The 18,796-nt window shown below is 56.2% G+C and overlaps 1 protein-coding gene across 2 annotated transcripts; it reads left to right on the top strand.

The window, feature by feature from the left end:
- The first annotated feature begins 3,308 nt into the window (after positions 1–3,308).
- TNPO2 (transportin 2) lies at positions 3,309–18,221 on the top strand. 2 transcript variants are annotated; one of them, XM_012641424.1, is made up of 24 exons: positions 3,309–4,157; positions 5,054–5,129; positions 5,210–5,359; positions 7,433–7,539; positions 7,644–7,777; positions 7,854–7,935; positions 8,014–8,136; positions 8,262–8,380; positions 9,508–9,568; positions 9,662–9,827; positions 10,030–10,182; positions 11,791–12,016; positions 12,223–12,394; positions 12,779–12,865; positions 12,949–13,056; positions 13,160–13,318; positions 13,978–14,065; positions 14,250–14,348; positions 14,879–14,974; positions 15,236–15,311; positions 15,530–15,629; positions 15,709–15,783; positions 15,949–16,076; positions 16,163–18,221. In XM_012641424.1, the coding sequence occupies exons 1-23, from the start codon at positions 3,783–3,785 to the stop codon at positions 16,054–16,056; spliced, it is 2,940 nt and encodes a 979-aa protein (XP_012496878.1). In that variant the 5' UTR covers positions 3,309–3,782; the 3' UTR covers positions 16,057–16,076; positions 16,163–18,221. The 2 variants fall into 2 exon arrangements, 1 of the variants encoding a protein (XP_012496878.1); XR_001137355.1 differs by having other exon boundaries at positions 4,025–4,157; positions 15,737–15,783.
- The last annotated feature ends 575 nt before the right edge of the window (positions 18,222–18,796 follow it).

The raw sequence follows: 18,796 nt of genomic DNA, 5'->3' as shown, positions 1-18,796 counted from the left end.
TCCAGGCACCTCCCTTCATGCACGGTGCCTACCAGCTCTGACCTAGGAAAAGTCTGGAGGGGGAGGAGCATCAAATGCAGGTTTTGGTGACTCACATTTCAAACTATTCTAGTGCCTGTTGGCTGTGTAATCTTGGATAAGTCACTTAGCCTTTCTCGGTTCAGGTTCTTCATCTATAAAATAGGGGTAAAATACCAAAGCATCTCTAGAGTCCAATTCTAAAGTAAGGACAATATTCATATAGTCTACTTTAACCCTGATATTTTTTAAAACAGCTTTCAGTGCTTCTCTGGGTGAGGACGTTGGCTTACGTTTGGGGGCTGTATCTGAAAAATCCTGACCTGTTAACTCGGAGTGTGGGGGGCGGCTGCAGTGTGATGAGATGTTCAGGCAGGGAAGCTGTTGAAAATTGAGAGCCCGTTTGTCTCTCATCTTAGATTCGCGGTTGGGCACAAGTTCCAGGAGTTTCTTTTTGCACTGAGCGCTGCTAGTTGAACTGAAGTAAGTTTGCCAGGCATAAAGCTGTTGGGAGAATAGAATGAGATAACATTTGGAAACCACTTGCCATGCAGAAGGTACTTAAGAAATAGGAAAACAGGAAACAGAACCCAAAAACTTGTCCTGATTCAGCACTCAAATCCACCAGCTTGGGAAAGGAAGAAAAGACTTCTGTGACCACACGAGGGAAACTGTTCTGCAACAACTCCTCCAAGGCGTGTGCAGGGTCGCTGGAAACTTGCCATGTTAAAAACAGACGGTGAATATTAACAAATTGTCTTCTGCATCCCAAGCTCGCTCCCCATCTTACCCTTATCTGGGGCAGCCCCCACGCTTGCCCAGAAAGCTCCTACCGCCACGCCTCCCCAGGAATCCCCTCAAAGCCAGCCCCAGCCCCCAATCTCACTCTTCCTTCTGCTCAACATGCACCTCGGTAGGTATACAAACCCTCCCCCCATCTGATTCTCAGCCGGAGCCCCAAAGCGCCCCAACCCAGGCGTGTGGCCTGACGGGATTTGTAGTTCCAGGGCTCACGGGGGGGGCGGGGGCAGCAACCGGAGGTGAAGGAGGCTTTTGCGCATGCGTAGGTGGCGGCTTTCCGCACGTGTCTCTCAACTCAGGTTTCTGTCCAGCAGAGCTGGCTGCAATGGGAATCCCAGCTTGTCTTGCGCGACTCTCCGAGTGGAGTTAGGCGCCAGCCGACCCTACCCTAGCTTGGGAAGCCCCAGTACTTGCTTTTCATGAATGAACGGAGCCGGGACTGACTTTGCATATGGGAAATGGGCTGAGAAAGCTGTCCCGCTCCTTTAGGCAGGAGCAAAAATTGACCTGCGCCTCTCCAGAGGGTCAGAAAGTCCGTCAGGGCGGGACTGGGTTGTCCTTTGGGATTAGAGCCCCAGTAAATATTGGTTTAGGGAGGGGATGAATATAGTGAAAGGATAGCCTTGAGTCTCGCTGGGTAAAAGCCAGTTTTTAAAAAAACAATTTAGGTCTGGCCAGGTATTGCTTAACTGGGATTATCTCTAACCGAGAAACTATTCTTACACCCAATAGACAAGTGGGGAAATCGAGGCTCCGAGTGGCAGGCAGTCGCCTACCTTGTTATCGGCGGGGCCAGGAGGGGAAACTGGGACGTTCCAGCTCTTTCCTAGCCACTCTGTTTTCAAGAGAAGGAAAAACGGTGCCCTCCTGTCTTCAGACCACGCCAAGATCACGAAGATTTCTTTCTTCATGACCCTGCCATAAGTTTTCCGGGCTGTTCCACCTCATTCAATTTAAGGTAGGGAAGGGGATTAGATTTGCTCCAAAGTTCATTTTATTAATTTCATTTTATTTAAAATTTTATATCCTTTTGATGCTGAAGAATAAGGAAGGAAAAAAAAATTTCTATCCTTGTGGTTATTTTGATCTTCTTTTAAAAACTGTCAGTATCGGAAGATAACACAGAATGTGGCCGAGGCTTCTGTAGGAACCCAGCCCATCTCAGGCACTCCCTTTGTCCTGCTTTCTTTCCTTTGTGTCTGGGGGTATAAAGTCCACCCAGGCTCAGTCCCTCAGCTCTTTCCTTGGTATTCCTACCAAGTACTTCTGGAGGGGGAAGGGAGGCACAGTTCAGTTTTTAGAGGAGGGGGTGACAAGGGCACCGGTGACTCTGGCCGAGAGGTTCCCGAGTGCATCACACGAGCGAGTCCCTACGGCGTGGGGCCTACGCAATACAAACTCCAGGCTCCAGCGAAGAGCTGCGATCCGGCCAGCTTGAGATGCTAAGGAAACGAGTCGTTGGGAGGACCGCCAGGCTAGAGAGGCCCAACGGGACTGCAACTCTTTTGTCACGTGACCCGGCCCAGGCTGGGTCCGGGTTTCCCCAGTGCCGGACCACGTGTGATGGCAGAATCTTCCGATTGGTTCAGCGGGACAAGTTTGAACAGAGTACGGAAGCCGCCGCGGCTCATCTGCGGCCGCGTGTTTTTTTTTTTTTTTTTTTTTTTTTAATTCCCTCTCTTTGGCTCCCTCCTTTCGCGTGAGTCTCTGGAGAAGCCTCAGCGCGAGGCGCCGCCGCTGCTGCCCGGGGCCCGGTAAGTGGGCCTCATTCAGAGTCCGACCTGCTCGGTCCCGGCTTGTATCGACCCCCGCCGGGCACCGGGCCTGCGCCGCGCGCGGCCTGGGCGTCGGGGCCGCGCCCGACCCGAGAAGGCCGGGAACCCGGTTGGGCCCGATCGGCGAGGCAGCGAGAACGGGCCGGGCGGGGGAGGGGGAGAACCGAGCCAAGCTTAGGGGGTGGGGCCTCGGAGCCAGGCCAGGTTGGGGTGCCGCGAGAAGAGGGCCAGTGGGGCGGCTAGGGTCGGACTGGAGGGGATCTGATTGGGGGAAGTGTCTGGGGACTGCTTGGGGCCTGATTGGGGGACGTCGTGAGGATCGGTGTGTGTGGGTGCCTGTTTCGGCGGGGCTTGGTTGGGTCTGATTGGGGGAGGCCACATTGAAAAGTTGGGGGGGAGACCTTCTTGGGCCCTGGTAGGGAGGGGCGTCAGACTTCTGCCTAGAGGGCTTTGCTGGGTCTCACGGCGAGGCGTCGCTGGGATCCGTTGAGGGGAGTGCTTCAGGGCCTAACTGGGGGAAGCTGCAGGGATCGGACCTAGGGGGTTTCCGACTCAAGGTGGTGGGGGGCTTGACCGAACTTGATAGGGGGAGGCAGCAGAGATCCGTCAGCAGGAGTTACTGCTGACTGGGGCGGAGGCTGGCGGGGGAACGTTTGGCCAGACCTGATTGGGGAAGGCGACAGGGACCTGTCCAGGGGGTTTCTGTGGCAGGTTGGGCGGGCTTGACTGGCTCTCATTCGAAGAGGCAGTGGGGATCCATCTGGGGACCGCTTCGGGCCTGATTAAGGGGAATCGCTGGACGGGGTCTGGCTAGGCCAGAAAAGGGGGGCGTCTGGCAACCGCTGAGCTTCAAGGGCTGGATTAGGGGAGGCGAGAGGGATCGGGACAATCGGAGCGTCTTGGGACCGTGCACCTGGGGAAGCTCAGGAACCGAACCAGGGCAGGAGGCCGCTGGGATCTGGCGGAGCTTGAGGAGCGGATTTCGGGAGAAGGGGAATCTTCAGGGACCGTGCCTGCACCGGGGAGACCACGGGGGCCGGGGCCCTATCGCGGTCTGGGGCGGGGCCCCTGGACGTGGAGGAGGCTGAGCCCTCGCCCAGCCGCTGCGAGGGAGGTGGAAGCCTTAGGGCTCGCAGCCGGGGGCGGCAGCATGGGCCGCCCTGGGACGAGGGCTCTGGGGTGGGCCCGATGAGGATCCGCCGGGCCCCGCCGCCGCCGCCGGTGGCCCGCTTCCACATCCCTCCTCCTGCGCTCCCGTGCCCGCGACTGCGCGGCCGAGGATGGCGCAGCTGGCGGGGACCCCGCACTTGGGCAGGCGTGGACCGGCGGCCGCCTCCTGTCCGCCGAGGGCGCTCCCGTCGTCATGCGGCTCCTGCGGCCTCAGGGGCTCAACCCGGGTCTCACACGGAGCCCCAGAGACCAAGCGCTGATCCTGGCCCCTACCCCCGCAGCTCGCCTTGCGCCATGGACTGGCAGCCGGACGAGCAGGGCCTGCAGCAGGTCCTGCAGCTGCTCAAAGACTCGCAGTCGCCCAACACAGCCACGCAGCGCATCGTGCAGGATGTATCCTTCCTTCCTTCCGGGGCTGGGGGAGCCCGGCAGACATCTACAGCCCTTGAAGGCCAGAGAGAGAGAGGGGGGCTGACTTTTTCTGTGTAGTGAGGACTTGAGGACAGAGAATTAAGGATTAGAATTTCTGGGTCCCACTCCCAGAGCTGAGGGATGGATCATTGTGGAAAATAATGAAAATTTCTAATGTTCATTGAGCATTTTACTCCACTAATTATGAATTATAGTAGGTAATCTTGCTGTTTCCATTTTACAGATGGGTAAATCAAGGTTTTGAGAGGCCAAATGACTTGCCCAAGGTCGCAGCTAGAAAGCAGTGGAGCTAGGATGGGAAGGCCAGCCCTGTCAGATTGGAGTCCAATCTGTCCTGTCCAAGTGGGAGGAAGTGTGGGCTTGGGTGAGGGGGGGCACATTTAGTTGCCACATGGGTTTTATTTGGGCTTTGTGGTTAAAATTTCTTCTTCCTAGTTGGTTGTTTAAAATATTAGAAGTTAAAAGTTTTTAATCTTTAAAACATTAGCAAGTTCCACTTGAAAGTTTGGATTCCTTTGCTTGTTTTTTATTTGAAATAAAGCAGTTACCATTGGACTGCTAGTGAGCAGGGCTGAGTAGTGGCTGCCACCTTCAGAGGAGCAGGGTTTTCCAGTCCTCTCCTGCTCTGGCTGGGTCTTCAGGAGTGGTCGGGGAGCTCAGGCATTCCATCTTGCTCCTCGTGTGAACTTGATGTGTCTGGAATGTTCTATGTTGTTGTGGGCATAGGGATTGATCAGGGGGACCTCAGGAGGTGGCTGCCTGGTCCCAGTATTCAGAGGTGCTCTCAGCAACATGACAGTGAGGGGGTCCTGCATGGGGAAGGCCCCTGTCTCCCAAGTCCCTTAACAGCCTGGCAGAAACTCAAACAACTCAACCAGTTTCCTGATTTCAACAACTACCTGATCTTCGTCCTGACCAGACTCAAGTCAGAAGGTACGCCCATGCGCCCCTCCAGGCGGCTGGACCCTCCCTTCTCCCCCGTGGCCCCCTGAACCTCGGCCCTCTCCCCCTAGATGAGCCAACCCGCTCTCTCAGCGGCCTCATTCTCAAGAACAATGTGAAGGCGCATTACCAGAGCTTCCCGCCGCCCGTGGCCGACTTTATCAAACAGGAATGTCTCAACAACATTGGCGACGCGTCCTCGCTCATCCGAGCCACCATCGGTGAGAGGGGCAGGGGGGTTCGGCCTCTGAGGACACTCTGAGGAGCCTTCCTAACTCCCGGAAGGCTGCCCGGGAAAGTTACAGGATGACTAAGGATTAACTGAAGCAATTTCACCTGAAGGTTTTTCACTACTGATAAATACTAATGCTACTATTTGTTAGTGATTTGGTTTTTTCCTCTAAATCTATGTCAACTTTAAAAAATTGCTTTCAAGCTGGTCCTGGTGGTGCACACCTGTAGTCGCAACTACTCACGATGCCAGGAGTTCGCTTGAGCCCAGGAGTTCGAGGCTGCAGTGAGCTATGATTGCACCACTGCACTCTAGCCTGGGAGACAAAGTGAGACCCTGTCTAAAAAAAAAAATCCTTTTAAAAGGAAATGATATGCGCGTAACTGTTTTAAATGAAAAGACAAATTTGCTTCAGTAAAGGGAAGTTAACGTTAAAATTAAATGAAGTGGGCCGGGCGGGATGGTTCATGCCTATAATCCTAGCTCTCTGGGAGGCCGAGGCGGGCGGATTGTTTGAGCTCAGGAGTTCGAAACCAGCCTGAGCAAGAGTGAGACCCTGTCTCTACTAAAATTAGAAAGAAATTAATTGGACAACTAAAAATATATAGAAAAAATTAGCCGGGCATGGTGGCGCATGCCTGTAGTCCCAGCTACTCGGGAGGCTGAGGCAGGAGGATCGCTTGAGCCCAGGAGTTTGAGGTTGCTGTGAGCTAGGATGACGCCACGGCACTCTAGCCTGGGCAACACAGTGAGACTGTCTCAAAAAAAAAAAAAAAAATTTAAATGCAGTGGACAGAAAGGTAGTATTAAATTTCAGCTAGATGCTGGGTCCTGCCAGAAGTGCTGATCTGGTGGCCTGCTGCCTCTGTTAAAAGTGACTTTTGGCAGGGGGATCGCTTAAGTCTAGGAGTTTGAGACCAGCCTGGGCAATGTAGCAAGATCTCGTCTTGACAAAAAAAAAAAAAAACAGTGACTCTTAGCCCCAACAACACCCCCTCCTAGGCCAGCCGAAGGATATAGGCTCACTGAGCTCATTCTGGGTGCCAGGCTCAGCGCTAAGTCTTGGATTAAGTAATTGAAACTTGCCAGTAGCCATAGGAGGCTGATATTCTTTATCCCCATTGAGGGTTAGAGGCACAGAGGTAGGTGATGTGTCCAACACTACACAGACCAGGTAGGATGGGGACTGCACCTGGGTGTCCTCAACTTGTACCCAACTGCTGCAGGGAGCACCTTTCTCCCAGTGGCAGCTTCCACCCCTGGGAAACACTGCCATCTCGTGGCAGTCAGTGCCACGTCTGCACTGACAACTCCTGTATTCAGCTCTGTTGCCAGATGCTTCCACTGTGCTCTCAGATGCCTGCCACATATGGTGCCCGCATTTCTAATATACTGGCTAAATTGTTCCCGTGGTTGCAGCCCAGCACAACTTGCGCCCGCCACCTCTCTGCCCTTACCTCCCAGTCTGCTCAGCCCCACTGGCTTCCGGCCCATCTATGGGCATGCCACGCCTGTCCCATCCTCGGGCCTTTGTAGGGCCCCATCCCTGTGTGTGGGATACTCTTTTCCCAGGTACCTGCGTGGCTCCTTCCCTGGAGCCTTCCTCTCCTTTCAGATCTTTGCGACAACGTCACCGTGATGAGGCCCACTCTGGCCACCCAATTTAAAGTCGCTATCCTCACCCACAGCTATTTCTAGCTGCCTTTTCTGTTTTATTCCCCCCCTTAGTCCTTGGCATGCGGCCCCCTGGTCCTGTTGTGATTCAGATATACCTCACGGCCTCCCTCCGGCTCTCCCAGGGCAGGGACTTTGTGTTTTGTTCCATGCTATATCCCAGGGCCTGGAACAGAGGTGGCTCACAGTTAGGCTCAGAGGATGCTTGCACAATCAACAAGAACCCTCTCTTTGTATCCATCTCAAAAGAGGTGTGGAGGGCGTGCATGGGCAAGTGGGCAGAAAGGCAGCACCGTGGGTGCCTGGTGGGGAGGGTGAGGTGCTAGGCAGCCCTCGCCCAGCCCAAGGCAGTGTCCTTTTCTCCTCTCCCCATTTCCTGCCGCCCTAGGCATCCTCATCACCACCATCGCTTCCAAAGGCGAGCTGCAGATGTGGCCCGAGCTGCTGCCCCAGTTGTGTAACCTGCTCAACTCAGAGGATTACAACACTTGTGAGGTAGGCAACAAGCAGTGGCTGGGCCCCAGTGGGTGCTGGGGCCAGGGCCGTAACCGGGGCTGGTACCTGCAGCCACACCCATCTCTCTGCCCCTGTCCACTCAGGGAGCCTTCGGAGCCCTGCAGAAGATCTGCGAAGACTCGTCGGAGCTTCTGGATAGCGATGCCCTCAACAGGCCCCTCAATATCATGATCCCCAAGTTCCTGCAGTTCTTCAAGCACTGCAGCCCCAAGATCCGGTGCGTGTGGCTTCCAGGAAGGCGGGCTGGTGGATGGGTGGGGTCAGGGGTGACCTATGTGCCCACTCCCTGCCAGGTCCCACGCCATCGCCTGTGTGAACCAGTTCATCATGGACCGGGCCCAGGCGCTGATGGACAACATTGACACCTTCATCGAGGTGGGCCACCCAGCCGGGGGCGAGGACAGAGTGTGAGGACTGAGAGCCTGCCAGAGCTGACCCTGCCTCTTCCCACAGCACCTGTTTGCCCTGGCCGTGGATGATGACCCGGAAGTGCGGAAGAATGTGTGCCGCGCCCTGGTGATGCTTCTGGAAGTTCGCATTGACAGGCTTATTCCTCACATGCACAGCATCATCCAGGTGTGCCTGACCCTGGCCAGCCCCGGAGGGCAAGTGGGCGGCCACTTGGGGGGGGCAGGGAGCCTCCCCAAGCTGGGCTGGGCCTAAGCCTCTGCCTCTGCCTCTCCCTCTCCCTCCTGCCGCAGTACATGCTGCAGAGGACACAGGACCACGACGAAAATGTGGCCCTCGAGGCCTGTGAGTTCTGGCTGACGCTGGCCGAGCAGCCCATCTGCAAGGAAGTCCTGGCCTCCCATCTAGTCCAGTGAGTACCACTCCTGCCTCTGTCCCTCCCCAGCCTCGAGCCCTCGCTGCGCCTCTGCCTTCCCTTCTGGTCCCCTCTTGTGTTGCCCCAGTCCAAGTCCTGCTTGTCAGTTTCTTTTCAGTCTGTGTACATTAAATTGTATACGATAAGAATGTAGCCACATGCGGGGGCCCCCATCTGTAATCCCAGCACTTTGGGAGGCTGAGGTGGGAGGATCACTTGAGGCTAGGAGTTCCAGACCAGTCTAGGCAACACAGTGAGACCTTGTTTCTACAAAAAATTTTAAAGATTAGCCAGGTGTGGTGGTACGCACCTGTAGTCCCAGCTACTTGGGAAGCTGAGGCAGGAGGATCACTTGAGTCCAGGAGTTTGAGGTTGCGGTGAGCTATGATCATACCACTGTACTCCAGCCTAGGCGACAGAGTGAGACCCCCATCTCTTGAGAAAAAAAAAATGAAGAATGCAGCTTTAATGACGTAGAAATTAAGTAATTGATAGGCATAAATGAAAAATCAACAAAGGTTTCAGGCATGGCTGGATCCAGGTGCTCAAAGGATGTGAAAGGCATCTGTGTAGCCTCAGATCTGCTTCCTTTGTGTTGGCTTCGTCCTCAGGCACGACCTTCCTTCTTGGTAGTGCCAGGGCCTTCTGCACCCTTTCAGCTTAGGAACCTCAGAGTTAACAAATTCTCTCTTGACCAGTCTCTCCAACAAGAGTTCTATAGTTGACTCTCCTTGACCAACTTGGATCACTGGCCTGTCTCTGAATCACTATTGATTGTGGTCTGGTAGTCTGGGGCTGGCTGGATGGGTCCTGGGGAGTGATAAGACCCTTGCCAAGCAGGTCAAAATTTTCGGTGTATGCAGGGAGTGGCCAGGTCTGGGGCAAGAGCCTTCCTGTGGAGCCAGCCGTGGTGTCAGCTCTGTTCTAATCGTGCTGGCTGAGACTGGGTTGGAATCGTCCTCCAAAGGGAAATGAATGGATGGCAACAAGTGGTGTGGGCGTGTGGGGCACAGTGTGCTCTATGGCTTGGTGGCCCTGCTTGCACCTCTGCTGTCCCCCCCACCCCACCCCCCTGCCGTAGCTGGGGGCCCCCTGTAGCCCGACAAACGGCCTCTCTCCGACAGGTTGATCCCCATCCTGGTAAATGGGATGAAGTACTCAGAAATTGACATCATCCTGCTCAAGGTCAGGCAGGGTGGCAACCAGGCATGGGTGGGCGCAGGCGGGGCTGCTGGGGCTGGAATCCCGGCGGTACTTAGCAGTCTGCCCGGCCCCCAGGGGGATGTGGAGGAAGACGAGGCAGTCCCCGACAGCGAGCAGGACATCAAGCCGCGCTTCCACAAGTCTCGCACGGTGACACTGCCCCACGAGGCTGAGCGGCCCGACGGCTCTGAGGATGCAGAGGATGATGATGACGATGATGCTCTGTCGGACTGGAATCTGAGTGTGTGGCCGGCCCGGGGGTGGGGGATGGCAGCCCCTGGGCTCTCTATTGGGAGGTGACCAGAAGTCGATGCAGAGCAGATCTTGAAGATTCTGATTCTGATCTCTCTGATCCTGCGGGGTGCTGTCAAGGAGGGGCAGCCGCTTGCCTGATGGGCTTCCCTGAGCCTGTCCCACAGTGTATCCCCCACCCCGTCCCCCAGGGAAATGCTCAGCGGCTGCACTGGATGTCCTTGCCAACGTCTTCCGGGAGGAACTGCTGCCCCACCTCCTCCCGCTACTCAAGGGCCTCCTCTTCCACCCTGAGTGGGTGGTCAAGGAGTCGGGCATCCTGGTGTTGGGCGCCATCGCCGAGGGTGAGTGCCCACCTGGCCTATCTGTGCCTGACCTCTGACCCCGTGCTGGTATGAGACCATGGACCCCATGCTGGCATGAGACCATGGATGCAGCCCCGCAGCACTGGCGACGCTATGCTCGAGTTCTTCCCGGAGACCTACTTACCCACCCTCCAAATAGCTCTGAGATCTCTGCCTTCTCCTTGGCCCATGGGCCTGAAAGGAACCCCCAAAACCCCAAAATGCAAGCCCTCTCCTTCATTCTCAGGGGCAGGCAATTCTTTGGATGTTGTAAGTGTAGTTACAACAGCAATAACAACAGGTACTTCTGCATTTTCGCCCTGTGGGCTTAGGTACACGAACTCGTTCAGTCCTCACCACCATTTGATGAGGTGGTTGTGAGATCCCAGTTTCATAGATGGGGAAACAGAAGTGCAGAGAAATTGGTGCCACTTCCACAGTCCCCCGGGGTGCAGCTCGTCCTCATACCTGTTGCTGGCTGTGAGACGGGCCTGCTAGAATGCATAGTGCCCAGGGGCGGTGGAGGTTCCTAAACTCAAGATGGCGCCCAGTGATTGACATGGTTTTCAGGCTTCCTTTGTGTTGATGGGACATAAAACTTGGATTACAGGAGGGCTTTTCGAGTTTGTTACCAGAGACTGCCTCTGCACCCAGACGTGCCCGAAACATTTCAGGCAAGGCAGGAGGAACCTTCAACTCGGAAAGTTTTTAAAATTTGTCTAAGAAAAGGTTTCCACATGCAATAGATGATTAATATATCTTATATTGATAGGCATGTAATACATTATGTGATTTGTGGGCATATATTAACAGGTGATGTTAGGTGTATTGGGTGTTGATGGGATAATATCTAAGGGAGTTGACCTCACGCTGGTAAAAATAGATTTCAGTGTCTTGGATTACTGGGGGTATATGATTATCTGGGTCCACTAAAGTTATGTTTATGATTTAAGAAGGCTGAGTGCGGTGGCTCACACCTGGAATACCAGCACTTTGGGAGGCTGAGGTGGGAGAATGGCTTGAGCCCAGGAGGTTGAGACCAACCTGGGCAACATAGCAAGACCCTGTCTCGGCAAAAAGAATTTTTAAAAATTAGCTGAGCGTGGTGGCTTGTGCCTGTAGTTCCAGCTACTCAGGAGGCTGAGGCAGGAGGATCGCTTGAGCCCAGGAGTTCGAGGTTACAGTGAGCTATGGTTGTGCCAGTGTTCTCCAGCCTGGGTGGAGATCTAATCTCTAAAAAGATTAAAAAATTTTTAAAAAGCTAATGAAGAGAAAAAGAAAAATCACACACATCTAAGGAGGGGTTCAGATGCAAAGTGCCTTCCATCCATCTGGGTCACTGCTGGCCCCGAAGTCCGGTTCACTGTGCATGGTGGCAGATGTCTCATTAACCAGTGATGGGATAAGACAACATGCCCCCTTGCGATGAGATATGCCTATTCTGTTTCCTGTCCTGCCCCTGTCTTTCCCTGGCTCTGTGAAATGACTGTTATTTAACTTCTGAGCCTCAGTTTCCTCATCTGTCAGGTGGGGCTCATCCTTTGTCTCCTTAGGGCGGCTGTGGCTGGGCCCAGCTGACCCATCCGTCTTGTTTCCCGGTCGCTGCAGGCTGCATGCAGGGCATGGTGCCATACCTGCCGGAGCTGATCCCACACCTCATCCAGTGCCTGTCGGACAAGAAGGCCCTGGTGCGCTCCATCGCCTGCTGGACGTTGAGCCGCTACGCCCACTGGGTGGTCAGCCAGCCACCTGACATGCACCTCAAGCCTCTCATGACGGAGCTGCTCAAACGCATCCTGGATGGCAACAAGAGGGTGCAGGAGGCAGCCTGCAGGTGACCCTTGACCTTTGACCCCACAGCCCCCACTGTCTGCCTGCACCCCCTCTGGGAAGTGATGACACCTGTGACTGCTGATGTGGCACTGATTTCTCTCGTATTCGTACTGGCTGATCCCGAGCACACCCTCCCCAGCTGCCCGGGGCCTGGTGCCACCTGCTGGGGTCCACTGAGACCTCCTGCCCTGCCCTCCCTCCCGCCAGTGCCTTTGCCACCCTAGAGGAGGAGGCCTGCACGGAGCTGGTGCCCTACCTCAGCTACATCCTGGACACCCTCGTCTTCGCTTTCGGCAAGTACCAGCACAAGAACCTGCTCATCCTCTACGATGCCATCGGCACCCTGGCCGACTCTGTGGGCCACCACCTTAACCAGCCGGTGAGACCCCAGAGCAGCTCCTGCCTCCCTATCCCTGTGCTCCTTGGCATCCAGTGACCTGGACAGGCAGACAGACAGATCTGGTCCCCTGCCCTGGCCCTCCTCCCAGTCTAGCAGGAAAGACAGTTATGAGACAGCGTGGTAAGTGCTGTGCTGCGGTGGCTCAGGGACCCATGGGGACCAGGAGGCAGTGACCCAGGCTCCTGGGTAGGGGGGCAGGTGGGGAGGGTGGTGCTTGGCCAGGTGCGAAGAAGGAGAAGGATCTGGAAGTCTGGCCATATGGCAGGCCACGGTGGGAGTCCAGGTCTCGCTTCTGAAGTGACAGGTGCCTCTGAGTCTCCTCAACCCTGACCCAGGGAGCCCCAACTTCCTGCCCCCCTCCAGGAATACATCCAGAAGCTGATGCCTCCGCTGATCCAGAAGTGGAATGAGCTCAAGGACGAGGACAAGGACCTCTTCCCACTGCTGGAGGTGAGTGGGCTCCAGGCCCCGTCCTGCACCCCTGCATGCCCCACCTCACCTGAATTCCCCTCTCCTGCCTTCCTTCCTGCCAGTGCCTGTCATCAGTGGCCACCGCCCTGCAGAGCGGCTTCCTGCCCTACTGCGAGCCTGTCTACCAACGCTGTGTCACCTTGGTGCAGAAGACGCTGGCCCAGGCCATGGTGAGCACCTCCACCCCCTGAGGCCCACCCACCTCCCCTGCTGCTGCTGTCTGGGCCCCAGGCCACTCCCCTCACTTGCCTCCCCACCTCCTTCTTTGCCCAGATGTACACCCAGCACCCCGAGCAGTACGAGGCCCCTGACAAGGACTTCATGATCGTGGCACTGGACCTGCTCAGCGGCCTGGCCGAGGGCCTGGGCGGCCACGTGGAGCAGCTGGTGGCCCGAAGCAACATCATGACGCTGCTCTTCCAGTGCATGCAGGTGAGTGGGTGCCCCACACAGGCTGTGCCTGAGGTGTGCCCAGGGACACCCACCATCACCTGCACAGTGACAACATCCAACAGCCTGTGTGGGCTGCCCCGGGGGGACTCGTGGCCCTGCTTGTGCCCAAAGGATGTCAGGGAGAAGGAACCCTTTAAAAAAAAAGCTTCTGATTATTATGATTGTTACTTAACATGTATAACAACTATTTATATAGCATAGCATTTACATTATATTAGATATTATAAATAATCTAGAGGTGGTTTGATCACAGCCAGGAGCATATGTGTAGGTTATACGCCAATACTACGCCACTCTATCGCAGGGATTGGGGCATCTGTGGATGTTGGTATGTGCTGGGGCCTGGGAACCGATCCCCTACAGATCCTGAGGATGACTATATGTCAGGATGGGCAGCAGCAATGCCTGCTCTCCTCTGTAGCGGCGCCCTGAGTAAAGCACTCTCTGGGTCCTGTGCCTTCTGAGTCCCCAGGGTGCACTGCCAACCCCATTCACAGATGTGGGCTGGAGGCTAGAGAGGTCAAGGAACGACTGGGAAGTGGCAGGGTCAGGACAAGCACAAGGGACCGTGCCCCATCGGTTGCCCTGGGGGGAGGAGGAGGGGAACCCTGCCACACTGACCCTTCCTGGACCCCCAGGACTCGATGCCAGAGGTCCGGCAGAGCTCCTTCGCCCTCCTTGGGGACCTCACCAAAGCCTGCTTCATCCACGTCAAGCCCTGTATCGGTATGACATTCCCCTTGTCCCTAATCGATGATCTCAGTCCCGGCCTCAAGTGATGCACAAATGCCCGGGGAGGACTGTGACCCACTGGGATGTATTCGTACTGTCTGATGGGGCCTGTCAGGCTGGGTGCTGGAGCTCACCCTGGCTGGCCTTCCTGCTCAGCACCCCTCTGTCTCCCCACCAGCTGAGTTCATGCCCATCCTGGGCACCAACCTGAACCCCGAGTTCATTTCTGTCTGCAACAATGCCACCTGGGCCATCGGCGAGATCTGCATGCAAATGGGTGAGTGCCCTGTGAGAACACTCAGGCCCCATTGGCCTGTTCCTAGCCTGGGGGCGGGAGCCTCTCTCTGACTGACAGCGCCCCTTAAAGGAAGCCTCCCATTGGCCCGGGGTGGGAAGATGGGTCTGTGTGTTTTCCTCAGGGGTGGAGCCAAATGGCTGCAAGGCTATTTGTGATTGGCTTATTCAAAGAGAAGGACCAGGGGGGTATTCTGATTAGACCATTTCATACAGTTGGCTGAAAGACCCATTGGGATTGGTTGGATGGCTTTGGCTTTTTTCCCAGGGAGGTTAGGCAGTGTGGTGTCATCCTAGTGTCTGATGGGGACTCCAGAGAAGACTCTGGTGTTTGGAGGGCATGGGTGTGTCTCTGGTTGGGGATAAGGTGGAGAAGAGCCTTTATTCCCTCACTGGTAGTGGTTGGCCAGTCTCTGGATGGCATTGGGGTTAGTGAGTGAGGGGGCTGTACCCCTGGCTGGCCCACTGTAGGTGGCGTGGGCTGTGCAGGGCTCTGATCGGGTGCTCCCCCAGGGGCAGAGATGCAGCCCTACGTGCAGATGGTCCTGAACAACCTGGTGGAGATCATTAACAGACCCAACACGCCCAAGACGCTGCTGGAAAACACAGGTGGGCACTAGGCCTTGGCCTGTTTCCTGGCCCTCATCCTGGAGGTGGGGTTCTGGGCTGGGAGCGCCCTGGGGAGAGACCAGATGGGACGGGGAGGAGACTCTGGCGGGGCCAAACTGAGGGGCCCAGGCTGGCCAGAGGAGCCATTCCCTTGGGGCCCGTGGGGCGGGGCTCGGTGCCTCGTGCCAGAGGCCCCGCCACGTACCGTCCCGGGGCCGCTCAGGGTTGCAGGTCGCCTGACGAGTCCCTCTGCCATTCCAGCCATCACCATCGGCCGCCTGGGCTACGTGTGCCCACAGGAGGTAGCACCCATGCTGCAGCAGTTCATCCGGCCTTGGTGTGTGCCCATCTGTGTCAGGCCTGCTGGGTGGTGGGCGGGACAGGCCTGACCCCTTCCCTCACCTCTGCCCTCCCAGCCCTAGTCATATCCCCGTAGATGCATGTCCCAGACCCACTCACTGACCGTCTGTGCTCTCCACACCCCCCAGCCCCCAAAGATACTTGTCCTGCCCAGACCGGATCTGCCACTGACCCACTGCTCCCTGACCCTCACAGGTGCACATCGCTCAGGAACATCAGGGACAACGAGGAGAAGGACTCTGCCTTCCGAGGCATCTGCATGATGATCGGTGTCAACCCTGGGGGCGTCGTGCAGGTTGGGGCAGCTGGGCTCTGAGGGAAGGTGCGGGAGCTGGGCTCGGGCGGCCCCTCACATGGGATCCGTCACGTTTCAGGACTTTATTTTCTTCTGCGATGCTGTAGCCTCCTGGGTGAGCCCGAAGGATGACCTTCGGGACATGTTTTATAAGGTGGGGCTCCCGCTGGGCCCTGTCAAGTCTTGGGAGGGAGCAGGGAGGAGACCCTCTGGCAGGGGGCAGGGTGGGAGGACAGGAGCAAGGGACAGGCAGGGTTGGGGACAGGTGAGCTCGTCTCATCCTGCCCTGGCCCACCTGTCACCCGCTGCGTTCCCACAGATTCTCCACGGCTTCAAAGACCAAGTCGGGGAGGACAACTGGCAGCAGTTCTCAGAGCAGTTCCCGCCGCTGCTCAAGGAGAGGCTGGCGGCCTTCTACGGGGTCTAGGCGAACATGGAGACTGCCAGGTGAGGGGCTGGTGCCCGGCTCAGCGGTCAGTGCTGTCTCTGGGGCTGAAGGGGCCCGGGCTCTGACTCTCTTTGTCCCCCTGCAGGTTTCTGTCTGCGTCGTCGTCGGAGGGATTGCTGGGGAGCGCGTTGCGTCCAGAAGTCGCTGTGCCCTGGTCAAGGGGGGTTAGGGAGGAGTGAGTGGGACCCAAATCCAGACGCCTTCCCCGTCCGTCCGTCTGTCCGTCCGTCCACCTGCCTTGCTGGGCTTGTCGGGCCGGCAGGCGGGCAGGTGGGTGGGGCCTCCACGCTCATCCTACAGGGAGGGGGGTGGGACTTCGTGTCGGGCAAGGGCCCCTGGGTGCTCACTGGGGTCCTCTGTGGCAGCCCCCCTGGGCCAGCCGCGTGGGAGGGAGGAATCAACACGGCCGACCGAGTCCGGCTTGAGGCAAGGGGCAAGCAGGCGGGGTGGGGGGTCCTTGTAGGGACGCGTACACTCACACGGACAAACACGTGGCCACACGCATGTGCGGGTGCTGCAGCCAGCGAGGCTGGGCCAGCCGCCCCACCATTCCCCGACTGCATGGAGACAGTAGAGTTAGTGAACCCCTGAGTTAACCCGTAAGGCCTTCCGTGTAACCTGCATCTAGAGTTTAAGAAGCTTCTGCTGTTTTGCCGGAATTGGTGGTGACTGGGGAGGGCTGGGTGGGTGGGGGGCCTCAGCCGGGACCCCGGGGCGGGGGGAGGAGGACGGGCTACCTTGGGGCCGCCCTGTCAGCACACGCACGCTTAGGACCTGCTCTGCACACTTCCTGCCAGCTTTGTGGCAGCCTCAGCCAGTGTGTCCCCGTTCTTGTCCTAGCCCAGCCAGCAGGGTGGGGACCACCAGAGCAGCTGGGGCTGGCCAGAGGTCGCCCTTTCTCCCTCTCCTGTGCTCCAGCAGCTTTTGAAGATGCTGGGCTGGGACCTTTTTCCTGAAGAGAGCTGGGGGTGGCCAGAACTGCTGGCACCTAGCCACTGCGACTCTGTCAGCAGCCTGAAGGGCAGTCTGTTCCTCTTTGCTTCTGAGAGCTCCTTTTTCACGCGTCAGGCGCGAGTTTTAACTCAATGGCCAGGGTAGGGGCATTTAATTGATGACAGAGGACAAAGGCTTATGCAATGCCACCAAGAAGGAAACCCAAGGGCTTGGAGGAGGGGAAGTGGTGCACCCACTGTTCCCCACTCCATCACCCTGGGACTTCCTGCTCATTAGGGCACCCAGTGGGCCCAGACGGGCAGAGATTCTGGAGAACCTTCTGGGATTGGCTGGGGATATGGTCAGGGTGGGAGGGGCTCCCGCAGAGGGGGAGGGGGCATAGTCACTTCCAAGTTGACCAGGAAACCGAAACCGGGCCCTGCAGTCCCCTTAACATTCACTGTTTTCCCTTTTTTCCTTCCCCACTTTCTGCTTTTTTGGGGGGCCCTTTTTGTTTTGGGGTTTGATTGGAGCCCCATATCGCTGGGGCCTGCTCCATCCATCCCTCCTGGGCCCTGGATCCCACCCCCATCCTAGCCCTGTGTCTTCTCATGGTCAGGATCAGGCGCTGCCTCTATTCCAAGGGGCACTTAGTGCACATTCCATAACTCAGCTGTTTTTTCCCCCCCTCCCTGTGAAACTCGAGCAGGTCTCTGGAAGCCATTTGTAAAAAAAAGAAAAAAAAGAAAGAAAGTTTTTTAATACCTTTTAATTTTCTGGTAATTCCAGTTCTTTGGAGCATCCTCCACAGGGTCTGGGGTGTGTGGATGGATTGGCTGTCTGATGGGATTGGTGACCCCCTCTCCACCCAAGATGGGGGCTCCAAACACCTTCAGGGAAGGGGAGCCTGGTTCTTTTTTTTTTTTAAGAAAGCTATTTAATTTTTTTAATTTATTTTTGGTTGGTTTTTGCACAACGAAGTTTCAGCTTCTCAACCTTCTCCCCTGCCCAGGGCTGTGGACCCAGACTGGCCTTGATCCGCAGTCCTCTCTCCATGTTTCCCGTGTCCCTCCTTCCCTCCTCACCCTCTTCCCTCTGCGGGCTCCCAGATCTGTCCATTTGTTACCGTGCTGTGCTGGGGACTGGCGCCGAGGCGGCGTGAGATTCCACTTGTGTAGAACTTTGTTGAGTAAAGATCAGTTTCTTGTGAACTCCTTGGTCTCTGGCCTCCTGTGTCCTTGGCTTTGGTAGTGGAGAAGGAAATGAGGGGGGCTCTTAAGGAAAGGGGGCAAACAGAACTCTGGTCAGGAGATAACTGAGGGAGGGGAAGTAAGCATGAAGTTGGCACCCCAAGCCTCTCAGTTTTCTTCCCTGTAAAATGGGAAGGTGAATATGAAAGACCGAAGATTAGGTATGTAAGAAAAGGAGTGGGGGAATCTGTGGCCTTCTGATTTCAAGATTGTTCTTTTTTAAACACCAGAGGAAACAAGAAAAGCTTCATCTTTCTCTGCTGCACCCCTTTTAACAAAAGGATTTGTTCCGTAAAACTTGGATTCAGTCAAAAGGCCGCACTTACGGACCTAGAAGGTCTTTATTGCCCACCCTGCGCAACAGGGTAGGTTAGAAAGTTTTGTAGGAGGCTCAGCCCACCACCAGGCCTGAGGGAGACATGTCAATAGGAACTGCAGTTACTGAGGCAAATGAGAAAAAGCTCCAACCCTGAGGGAACACACAGTCTTCCAAATAGAATGTTTGTTTTTTCTTTTTTCTCACATCAGATGGGTAA

The sequence above is a fragment of the Propithecus coquereli genome, unplaced genomic scaffold (genome assembly GCF_000956105.1).
Source record: "Propithecus coquereli isolate 6110/MARCELLA unplaced genomic scaffold, Pcoq_1.0 Scaffold164, whole genome shotgun sequence".
NCBI classification, from domain to species: Eukaryota; Metazoa; Chordata; class Mammalia; order Primates; family Indriidae; genus Propithecus; species Propithecus coquereli.
The sequence above is the reverse complement of the archived record's forward strand: the minus strand, read 5'-3'. Positions and strand labels throughout refer to the sequence as shown.

Coding starts and splice junctions, on each gene's coding strand:
- TNPO2 (XM_012641424.1), top strand. CDS start 3,783: ATGAGGATCCGCCGGGCCCCGCCGCCGCCGCCGGTGGCCCGCTTCCAC. Junction 13,057..13,159: donor AGACGCTGGCCCAGGCCATG/GTGAGCACCTCC, acceptor TTCTTTGCCCAG/ATGTACACCCAGCACCCCGA. Junction 15,784..15,948: donor TTCGGGACATGTTTTATAAG/GTGGGGCTCCCG, acceptor GCGTTCCCACAG/ATTCTCCACGGCTTCAAAGA.